Here is an 11,938-nt window from a genome sequence, read left to right on the forward strand (position 1 = left end):
CATCTGTGTATTGCGCACATACTTGTGCACTATAATATATCCTCTGAATCTGGCTGATCTGCGTTAAGATTGGTCGCCTTCACCGCAATTCGGCTAGAAAGCAATCAGTCAATCAATTTACAAAAATACTATTTTCGTACTTAATATCATACAAGCATAATATAATAGTGTCAGCCAAAGGAGGAAAATATGACACAAATATAACGCAACAAAATTTAATAGGCTTACCAAACCATGTTAATCGTCCAATTAGAAAGACAAAACGTCAAAATTGGTTACAATAAAATGTTTAACAATGACACGATGAAATTAATTTACCTTTTCACTGAATGGACTTTTAATAATTGGACGGTAACTAGCCATTTCACCCCTTTGTACGGACAACCCTTGATTTCAGGGGTGTGTTTATTATGCGCTAAACACGTGACGGTCGCGTGCCTTTTTAGTTGCCCATTATTGGAGCCAATTTGGAATGTCGTTTTGGAAATTGGACGGTAATCGTTTGGCTTCTGTTTTTTAGTGCGTATTGATTTTTTATTAAATGAAAAATGATTAGATTTAGAAGAATCGGCTTAGTATGGTATTTAAATATCTTTATTTTAACCTTCACATTGTTTTTTAATATATTCACAATATCGGGTGATCGACACATACCAGCATTACAAATGTTACGAATAAAATAATAGAGCATTTAAAATATAAATAATTTTCCCATTTTAATATTCAACTTCCAATAAACAATAATAAATTCATCAATTTAAATTCCTGTCCATATTCCACCAAACAGCATTTTATTGGCATTAAAATGTCTGTGTCCGTTAATTCAATTCAGGTCCATAATACACGCCGTTGAATACGTCATGACTGGTGCTCCCGAGGGATATGCTGATGACGAAGTAAAACGGCCTGTCGGCGGCAAATTCCAAAATATTGATGCCCGGGCCCATCATGATGCGCTGCATGTACTCTTGGTCTGTTGGAAATTATTCAGTTTTTATTATATATGTCGGAGGAAGCTATGTGTCCGGTTGATTGTTGTTTGCGTGCATAACGCACAATAATTGTTAATCTAATTTTATTTGATTTGTTACATTTTTCTATTACTTAAAACCTTACGCATTAGCCATAATGTAATAGAAGTTTATTTAAAAATTATAATTTATGAAACGACCAATCAGAGCAAGGCACGTGCCTCGAGCGGGGTCGAGGCGCCATCTCTACTATTCAGGTAGGCCATGAGTGCTTTGGACGTTCGTTGGAGGAATCATGATAGTGACTGGTCGAGTTGATCGAGTTGGATCGTTGAGAATATTTGTTGGTTAAAGTAAGATCGGTGCCCTGAACCCGCTGCTCGGTCGTAATTGTCCACTTTTCTATCTTCATTATTGTAAAGTGACAAATATTGTTTAATTTGAATTCGAATATAAAAATATCTGTGATCATTATGTTTTGTGCTCGCATTTTACCCTGATAACGCCCACTAAGTCCGCAACTACTAATGATGATGTCGACGGGAATAATGCTTCTCCGACATATATATGCGTAAGGTTGATTTTTATTTAACCTTTGTAAACAAAACGGAGGCTAGGGCATGGGATAAATAATAAATTAAAAAATATAAAATAATTACAATTCATATTCTAAATACATAGGGTATGCTTTGAACAATTATTTTAGAAATTGTGCGTTCTCCGCTGTTCAGGCATTGTCTCGCGGCAAAGTGTTCCTGAGAAATCATCATAAGAATATCGAAAGTGTTGATAAGACCATCCAACCTAAAAATAGAGTGGTGGACAAAACACGGCTTGTTAGCAAGGAAATCGTGGGTTGAGCTGATAATACTATTGCTCATCTTAAAGCTGTATGTAATATACTGAGCCTATAACAGTATTGTTTATCCCTTACCTGGTAAGTGCCTATCGTGCCTCGCTACACCCATTTCATCCATCTCCACAAATACCTTCTGTTTCACTTTACTCAACCATATATTTTTTGTTCTACTGTTCTTCTGCAATATCTCCTCAAGTCCCGATGAAGCGTTGTTGAATATTTTATTTAAGCCTAGCTGAATCAAAAATTTGAAGGAACATTTTTTTATGATAAATGAGGTTTGTTAGTAAAATTATTATTAAAACAAATTTTACCAGTTTCAAAAACTCAGTCCAGTCTACATGCGATTTAATTTTTAGACGAGGCAGAAAGACTTTCAGTCTCGTCCATTGCATCAACTTCTTAGATGGTGCTAGCAAGTCTGGTTTCTTTTGCAGTTTGTCTAGAAATCCGGGCAGATCCTGAGCGCTGTTTGGCATTACGTACGTTATTGCTGTCCCCCAAGCTCCTAGATAATATGTAAGCATCTGCAAGAAATAAAACCTGTCACATTTACTAGTGTTTTAAATAATATTAATTGTATGTGTAAACTGTTGATGTTCCTGTGTATAATAAATAATAATAAATAATAATAATAAATATAGTTAAAAATGGAAAATCTCTTCAAATTTATGCCATATCTTCTAAAATACTTACAATTCGAAAAAAACATTACTATTCTTTTGAATTTAACAATTTTGGATAGCGATTGTTATGAGTTACCCTACCCTGAGATCATTAGCTTCATCATCTCCATAGAGAAACTGATCCACTTTGGATATCATCGGGATCGTTATCTTTTTCTTATTGTACTGGGTAAACTTCTTGTTCACAGTCATCCGTTGGTCGAAAGGAAACTCCCAGGATAGCTTAAAAATAAATGAAACCTTTTCAAACTCTTCAATTTTATTGACAGATTTTTGGATTCCAAGTATGATGATATTTGATTGTCACACAAGTTTGATGATGACAAATAATTTTCTAAAAGATTTTTTTGATTTATTTAATCTAAATAATTGTGGGTTTATATAATCTAGAAATGACCTGTATTGACCAAGATTGTTTACATTCTGTAGGGCTTTAAATTTACTCGCATAATGCTTTGTAATAAAGTTCGCTACTAGTGCACTGGTTGTTCTAATTTCTTACCCTTTCGAGCATGTAGGCGTGAGATTATCTATGTTGGTAGGAACACCCTGGCGTACCTTGAAGTGAGCTGCATTCACTAATATCATTGTGGTATTCTTATCAATATCCTTTTTATCGACGACATCTTTTATGCGCTTGTAAGTTGCTGTCTCGATCTGCAATCAGCACGGTTTACATGTACTAGTGGTTTTGTCGAATTGAATATATTTCTTACACATATTATAAATACATTTTATTTTTCTCTACTTCTTCTATATGAACTTGAAATATCAAATATCGCACTCTTACATGAGTGCAACATTCTTAAAAAGGGGTAAAAGAAGAATTCTTCACATATTTATTGATATGTAAACCTACTTACATGCTAATTCTAATTTTACTATAGTATATAGAGTATGTCGTAATCCTTTATATATTTAAATATACAGTTTAATTTAATGGCTTACCCAGCGATTAATGAAAGACTGCGCCGCAGAAGGGTAGTTGAAACCAACTTTCTCAACCTGCACTCCATACAACAGACTTGAATTGGTTATAAAATCAGGCTTAATGTCATTCGTATAGTTGACATACATTTTGTTGACGAGCGTTAGGTCTGCTTGCTTCAAGAAGTCAAAAACTTCTTTCATTTCTGTGTAACAGGTTTTGATCTGGAAAAATTGTATTGGAATATTGGATGGTTAAGTATTTCGAGAGAGGAGAATTCTTGGTGTCGTATCGTTGTATAAATATATCCTTATGTTTATTATAGAATATGTTGTTCCTCGGTACGTGTATCTGTCTGAACGTAATAAAATCTAAATTTACCAAACGGATTTTGATGAAATATCCTAAGAAAATTCCCTGAGACACTGAGAAGGACATAGCTTTTTATTGCGAGAATATATATAGCGGGGTTTTTAACGCGGAAAAACTGTTTCACTCGGGCGACGCTACGAACAAAAGCTGGTACTAAAATAAGTTTTAAAAATATTTGTTAAATTAACATGAAAGTCAACAACTCCTTTTCTTTTACAATGTTATTAGGATTAATTTGTGTGTATCAAATGCAAAGATAAAAAGCTGGGAATATTAGTTTCAAAGGCATTTTGATTGAACAAGCTAAAACACGTTGTAACTACAGGGTTTTAGATGTAGTTTATAGATTAATGTGAAATACTCACTGATCCATCAGTTTTATAGCCCAGTACAGAGAGAAGTTCCTGTTTAGCCTCACCGACTGCGACAGTTGCTAACTTACACAGTGGGAATTTTACAAACAACGTCGACACCACTGCGTTCTGACCAGATTTGGACTTGAGTGCGTCCTTTAAAATATAATGATTAAAGGAACAATTAATATTTAAATCATTTATATGCATTAAGGATGACGATATTTTGCTTTATATATTATTTGAGCAAAAGAAGAAAGTGTCAAACAAATTAAACTGATTGCAAGCTTTTATTTGAGGAATAACTGGATAGATATTGGAAATCGTATCTCTATAGAGGAGATCGATATCAGGTAAACGGCCGATCGTGAAAACAAAGTCAAATCTTAAATATTAAGTTCATAAAGTAAAATAATAATGAAAATAATTAAGTATCATTTGTATAAGTTTTCTGATATATCTATTTAAAAATAATTTTACGAGGCACTCACCAATGCAAGTCTGTTTTGCATGCTATTGAACGCTGGGAGTTTTGCATCGCTGCAAACTAAACCAAATTGAATTGCATTCCAAACTGAAAAATAAAGTAATTGAAATTATGAATGAAGTTATAAGTAGACCCACGCTGTCGACAAAAATATCTTTAAATAAACTGGGCCGTGTCGAGTTTTACCACTGTCCTGGACTAAAACCGTCTTTAGTGGCAGGCAAACTTTATATGTTCGTGTGTATTGCAAAAATAAATATATAATGAGGTAATGCAGCCTGGTTCATAAATTATCCTATATAAATACACAAAATTAACATAGTATTAATCTTTAATAAAATATGCTATTTGTAATGTTGGTAACTCACTCAAAATAATACTGAGAATAGCATTCACCATTTTACAAGAATTTATACAATTGTAAAGTAAAGGTAATAAAACGGCTGTAAATTTCATTGTTACATAAGAAGTGTGATATTGCGTAAATTTTATTGGACGTTTTGTTTCTATTGAGATTTTGAAATAGTAGTAGTAGTAGTAGAAATAACTTCCCCGTTGCCTAATTTTTAAGGAATATTATATTTATTTGTAAGCGTCATAAAAAAATGAGCAAATAAACCAATTGGAATCAATAAACGTAGCAATAGTCTCCAAAAATATTACAAAATACAACCGAGTATGTAAATTTAGCGAAGACGGAACGCAATACCGTAGAAGCTACAATTTAAAAGGTATAGACGACAAAGGCGTGATAGATAAGTCTCCGCGAGGCTCTATGAGAGGGAGATAATGCCACGGAGTGTCCCGGCCGGGCGCTTTGACGGGCGAATCAAATAAGTCGGAGCCAGAAGAGAATAGTAATAAAATTGAACCGAGCTCCTGGCCAGATGTAGCTACCGATTTATCGCTGCTTTAGGGTCGTGGTGTAGCCGGAGGAATGGATTTTGAAGTTAAGGTTTTATTTGTTTTAATTTGAAAGTGGTGTTGTAAATTGAACTATACTGTACTCATTTTCTTTATGTAAGGTATCGTTAACCTAAAACACTGGTGTGTAACGTTGGACGCTAGTTTTATACGGTCATTGAGGTGCAAGAAACCACCTTTTCCATATGCTAAACGGACACTCATAATGAGTTCACGGCCGCTATATAACTAAGCAATATCTATTAATTAAAATGTTGGTTACTGTAACTAATATGTACGAGCCAAGCGTGACGCGTGTTATGAAGAAACGACATATTCATCTCATTTTTCAACTTTATAGGAACAAGAAGGATTTATGATAAAATTCTTGCGCTCAGTACGCCATCACCCCGGCCGACTCGTCGCCGCTCGCTCGCTTACACATTCTTCGAGCTGCATTCAATATGTTACCCGGAATATTGTCTTTAACAGCTCCATTATACCGAGGATAGATTGTGTGGAAACCCCGCGATCCTCCGCGCCTTGCCTCCTGCCTCGACTCGTGGAGATATTGCGAGCGCCTCTAGCCGATATGAATATGTTTTTTTATTTATAGTATTGGATTTTACCCCTTTTTATAAAAAGGTTTGGGATGGGTTTGATACATGATGAGTTGTGGATTCAATTTCAGCATGGTAAAAATTAGTAGTTTAAGGCTAGTTTTAAACTTTCTTAATATTTTAACTAAAAGGTATATCATGACGCAATCATTAATGTATAAAATGTTAAAAATATAACTTTCGATAATACATTATTATGCTGTCGTGTCTTAGAGTCCAGACGCCAACTGATCCTAAGACGCATACGCGTCCAATTTTGAGAATATCACTATGTCCCCGGTGGAGACTATTCGTTCGTACAACATGAGTTTTACCTGCCCTCTTTATATAATTTATTGTTTATATACATACGGTTGCGCCTATGCCATCGAAGGTGTTTGAAAAGATGCTATAGATTACTCATGCTGTATTCGACATAAACTCTAATGCGAGACAATTCAGGCGTGTTATAGCACACCTTTTAGCACACAGCATATAAATACTTTACTTGAATCGAGAATAGAAGCAATAGCAGCTTGAATATTACATTTAGAAATCAATAAACCCACCTTAATTAATATTATGCAACGCTAACTCTTAATTAACCATCAACATTCAAAGGCAGGCCAGTAAACGGTGATACCGGAACCGCTTGCAAATCCTCATTTTAATAACGAATCTTAACGCAAAATATCAACACGCCGTATACCATAAACCGGAGCATTTCATCAGAAAACCACGTTCGCATATAATTGAATGAATATTCAGGCTTCTTAATCAATAGAGGCATTACCGAGGTCCTGTGGAAGCATTCAGCAGCCTGTGAAATTGGACTAGAATGGACAGGGATGGATATATACGTACGGTTTAAGAGTGAAAGAGATGGAAAACGGAGCGAGCTTTTATAAATCATTTTTCCTGGCACGGACGAGATTTAGGCTGGATGCGGTGTTGCGACCGATTTACATTTTATATGGAAGACTTTAATTAATCAAATGGCGGATTTGATTTTATAATTAAACAATATGATAGGCGTCTTAGTATTTTCCTGGGACTGGAACTCCAGAGGGAGTTGATATTTTTTTTTGGGGAACTGCCGCGGTTAGGTATAGGCTTTAATGTGTATTTGGCAACCAAGAGGTATACACATTACACTACGTGCCTAAAGTCGCGGCATAATGTTCGCCCGTGCATGGGCGTGCATTCGGTGTTAAGACCGAGTACACGAGAATTGCTTGGGGGGGGGGGGGGGGCTGCCAGGTTAAAAGAAAAAAACATATAAATTTGATTGCCATCCTTTAAGAGTTTGTTGCGTCAATCGAACATTGGGATAAGATATAGCTTACAATGCCTATATGTTTTGTGATTATTATATTGCTGTTAATCATCTTAGAAAAAAATGAAATCTAGCCTTGTCATATTATTGTCACTTATTTACTAGATACAACGAATCTATTTACTTATTATAAATTCAACTATCCAAATATGAAAATAAAATTATATTTTAAAATGACCGTCGCCGATCGGTCGCGTGCAGCGCGCCTTAGTTGGTAAAACGCTGAATCGCGATTATTTCTCTTTGCGTTTAGTTAATCAATTATTCTAATGTTGTTGGGCGAGACGTGTGCACATTTGTGTTTCCATTCATCGTTTTTTATCTAACGAGCTCACCAGCAAGCGCTGCATTTCCATCTGCTTTTTAACTTACATGTGTGTCAAAATGTCTTTTAAAAATATCGAATTGAATAACGAATTGCAAACTTCGCTCTTCGACAAATACTGGCCGGTTGCGAGTTTATTTATCTAATTTATTCTGTTTTGGACCTTATTGTTTTTCCGTTTCTGTGTATTTTGCCGCTTTCGTTTAAATTTATTTTTCAAATTTTAATGTTCTAACGGCTTTTATAGTCATTTGTTTTTTGATGTTTGTTTTATGGTGTGTTTGTTATTCTGTGTGTTGTCCTCTATGGTTATAGTATAATATACAATATTTTTTATACATACTCTAAATATTTAAAAATAAATTTTACTTCTCAAATAAAGATACTCAATATACTCAAAAAAGTTTTGCTTACAAAAATACCAACGGGAATTCAAAAAAATAAATTTCCTAATATATTTTTTCCTCATTAGTCAATATATAACTTTACTATAATATGAAGTATTAAAAAAGATTTTCGAAGGCATATAAATACGATCAAAATAATCACACCTACCACTCTCCAGCTAATTCAAGTCAAACTATTCAAGCCTATCCACAATAAAAACAAAACAACCACTAGTTGAATAAAAAGACATCGAATCGACGGCAGAAGTAATAACTGATAAAAAAAGCGAAAAAACGCGTCAAATTAACCGTGTCACGTGTGATGGAACGGTTAAAAAAACGCTAGAAAATGAGTCACCAGGGCAGATATCAATCGGCACGTTCAATCAACTATCAAAGTGCAAAAAGTGAAGGCAGCTCCCGGCCTGCCCCGGGACGCCGGGACTGTCCCGCGCTAATAAGTTTGTGCACTCTTGCATGGCAAAACGGAATTGCACCAATTCCCCCTTAAATTTCGCATTCGCTAGATCGAAAGCGGTGTTTTTTTACGTTTTTACCTTTACGTTTACGCTCTTTTTCCATTGGCTTTAGTTTACACCGATTAGGCTTGCGTTATTAAGGATTTATTTAACGCGGTTTGATATGACATCATCAATTCCTTTAGTATACGAGTATTATAGTAAATATGTATTCATAATTGCAATATTGGACTAATGCACCAGCTTCTACGGATTATGTTGTTGGAGTTGGAGTTTGTGTTGCCAAAATACCAGTTTCTAAGAATTATAAACACCATAGTGGATATTTTGAAAATGACTTCCCGAATATATTAGTTTATCATTCATCTTTAATGTATTTCCAAGACATACATCTTTCCAATCCATACATTTATTGATACAAATAAATTCAAATCTCAGTCCAAACCTTCGCTTGCCCCCTAAAGTATAGACCGAGCTCGTGTCAAATCGTATCAACGGAATCCTCTTACTCTCATTGATATACTGGAGAAATACAGCGCACTGTGCATTATCGTTGGCCAGTTTCTGGGCTATTTGAATTTCAATGCGACTGCGTTCCGACTATTCTGTATTTGTTTTCTGATGTACTTAACTCTAGATGTTGTGAGAGGTATTATAAAGGATCAATAAGGGGATGAGTGAGTAGACAGAATTAACCTGGTTCTTTATACAGGGTCATTTTGACATCACGTTTCTTAATAAAACCACATACTTATTTACTTGGAAATAACACTACAATAAGTTACTTGAGCCGTAGATGTAAAATAAAAAAGTGTAAGTTTCGAATATTAATTAAAAGTAATTTTAGTTTTACGCGCCCTAAAGCCACTTCTACTACTCTGAGAGAATTCGTTGTAGTGGCAACGTCATACTTTCAGTCAGAAATACACCCACGCACACGCCATATTCGCATTGGACTATAAAATGATCAAAAAATCAGAAACTAAAACCAGGATTTTTCGTGAAAATATTAGTTATTAATGGATTATCTTCGGCACAATATCAGCAAAGGTGAAGACGAGTATGTGATTTCATTTAGTAACGCAATGTCAATATGACCCTGTATAACTTCGGATCAGTGATAGTTTTAGAAATAAAATGTCTTTAGTTATGTAAGCGACTTTATTTAAGTAATAATTAAAAATTATCATGTACCTTGACTCATCATAAGCGTGACTGTGTTTGCTTACGTGATGAATAAGCGTTTAAGTATATTTTTTTCCTACATCTGTGCACTCAGTTAATTTACAAACGAGCTGGTGGCATACTATTTTATCAATAATGACATTTGGTATGTTCCAAACGCCCCTGATCATGAAATGTTTGAGCATGCTTTTATACAGATTTAAAGGGATATATCTAGTGCGTAATTCTCGAATTTTCACCTGTGCACGCGAATCTAACGCGATAACCTAAATATCATTGTGGACAACCCATTATTGAGTAAAAATTGACACAAATTATTATCCAAATAGATCGTTCTTCGAGCCTTATATTTTACTAGTAGTTAGTAGTCCCCTACCATTATACAAGGCGTTATAAATGAAAGTTAATATTATTGGTTGCAAATGCATTAGACACAGTTCCTCTGTTCAGACTTCGTTGCTATTAGTAAGACACATTGTTAGATGCTTAAGGTAAGGAATATTAGGACAAGAAAGGTACCTGATATAATGGAAGTTAACACGATAGTTACTACTGTTCACGTGCTGAAAAATCCACAATAATGGCTTCGTTAGAAAAAAACGCGTTACGAAGTCAGCTGGTGTATTTCCAGTGGAACAAACCGCGTAATTCTGGCCACATTCCAGGATCTCAACTTCTTACCGGTCTAACATGCCGGGTGCAATGTATTCCTTAGTGTTACCATAGAAAAAACCTTATTCAAACGCGGAAGAAATACCGAGCGTCGTAAAAGTTGCACGACCAAAATCCTCCATCTAGTAGATCCTTGCATCTTTCCTAGAAACAAATCCTCAATATTTATACTCTCAATCGTGATGCGTTCCGTATATATGAGTTCGCGCGGGCATCGGACATGTCCTTACGTCGATCTTGAGCTATAAATCCGCGTGTGAGGGAGCTTACTCCCGCCGGTCGGTCGGACCGTCCCGGCCCGGCCCCGGACCGATATCTTCACGCTCCACCGACGCCTTTATCTCCACATTGACTCCAATACAGAATGTATGGTGCGCACTTAATACCCGCCCTTGTGCGATTATATGCCTTATTTACCTTCAAAATACTGTTTATTTTGGATTTTATGGACGCGATATGGGTTATGCTGCTTTATGGAATTTTTTGATAGAAAAGAGGTTTATAGATTTAAAGGACTTGGGGAGCTATGTTTTGGTTGAGCATTTTTTTATTGATTGCACTGTATTGACGATTTTTGTTGCCCGGCGAATATTGTAAGCATTGTTGACCATTTTAACAATTTAAAGGACATAGTAGCGAGTTTAATCCCTAAGCAGTGTAAGGTATTATTTAATATGGTTTGCGAGTTCACATGTTCCCTCGTTCATATAACTTGGAGTCCTTCAAGTTTAGCGTGAAAAAGCAATTATGCAGGCCGGCATGTCTGTCACGTCTGAGGATTCTTGTATCTTTTACCGGTCGGCCCTTTATTTGGGCTTCAATTCGCTTAACATCAGGTGTACGGAAGCCAATTTGCCGATCTCTCGTAAAAAAATATCAGGAAGACTATATATTCTGCTAGATTAATGTCCTTGTATTTAGTTTATTGTCATTATTTATATTTTTATTTGAACTTATGATATCATTATATTTTCAATTATTTTGTTAATCTAAGTAACTTTATCTCTCTTGGTTAGTTTAATAATGATTATTATTACTATGTCTAATGCATGTTGTGTCATCCTTCAAAAGTAGTGCAATTGAGTTTTTCGATTTTCTATTGCGATCTAAGCTGAATAATTAATAGTGTAACTCTCTTAATTGATGATCTCTTATTTATGAACATAAATAAGGGCAGACGGAGGACGAGGTAATATTACTTTGTTGTTGACGAACTTGGTCGCGTTGTTTATGGATGGACGTTTCTCTTGATATACGTTTGAGGTAGGTCATGTGCTTGTATCATTACTTCGAAAAAAATGGTAGTTTAATACCAGATAATCACTACAATGTAAAGTTTTAGAGATACCTTTATGGTTGTTGAAAGTCTAAACTAGTACCTCATAGATTACACATCA

The 11,938-nt window shown here is 35.2% G+C and overlaps 1 protein-coding gene across 1 annotated transcript; it reads right to left on the bottom strand.

The window, feature by feature from the left end:
- Nucleotides 1–690: 690 nt before the first annotated feature.
- LOC115445265 (serine protease inhibitor 3/4) lies at nt 691–6,698 on the bottom strand. The gene is made up of 9 exons (XM_037441208.1): nt 5,025–6,698; nt 4,661–4,743; nt 4,182–4,325; nt 3,465–3,668; nt 3,075–3,173; nt 2,598–2,738; nt 2,145–2,357; nt 1,906–2,065; nt 691–973 (listed from the first exon to the last, which is right to left on the bottom strand). Exons 1-9 carry the CDS (start codon nt 5,110–5,112, stop codon nt 819–821), a joined length of 1,287 nt encoding a protein of 428 aa, XP_037297105.1. The 5' UTR covers nt 5,113–6,698; the 3' UTR covers nt 691–818.
- Between the last annotated feature and the right edge of the window lie 5,240 nt (nt 6,699–11,938).

This window comes from Manduca sexta, chromosome 22 (assembly GCF_014839805.1).
Source record: "Manduca sexta isolate Smith_Timp_Sample1 chromosome 22, JHU_Msex_v1.0, whole genome shotgun sequence".
Lineage (NCBI taxonomy): Eukaryota > Metazoa > Arthropoda > Insecta > Lepidoptera > Sphingidae > Manduca > Manduca sexta.

Bases quoted from the DNA above. Each gene is read 5' to 3' on its own strand.
- LOC115445265 (XM_037441208.1), bottom strand. From the start codon at position 5,112: ATGAAATTTACAGCCGTTTTATTACCTTTACTTTACAATTGTATAAAT. The intron at 2,739-3,074 runs GTACGCCAGGGT...TTTATTTTTAAG, and splicing joins TGAATGCAGCTCACTTCAAG to CTATCCTGGGAGTTTCCTTT. The intron at 2,358-2,597 runs GTAGGGTAACTC...TATTTCTTGCAG, and splicing joins ATGAAGCTAATGATCTCAGG to ATGCTTACATATTATCTAGG.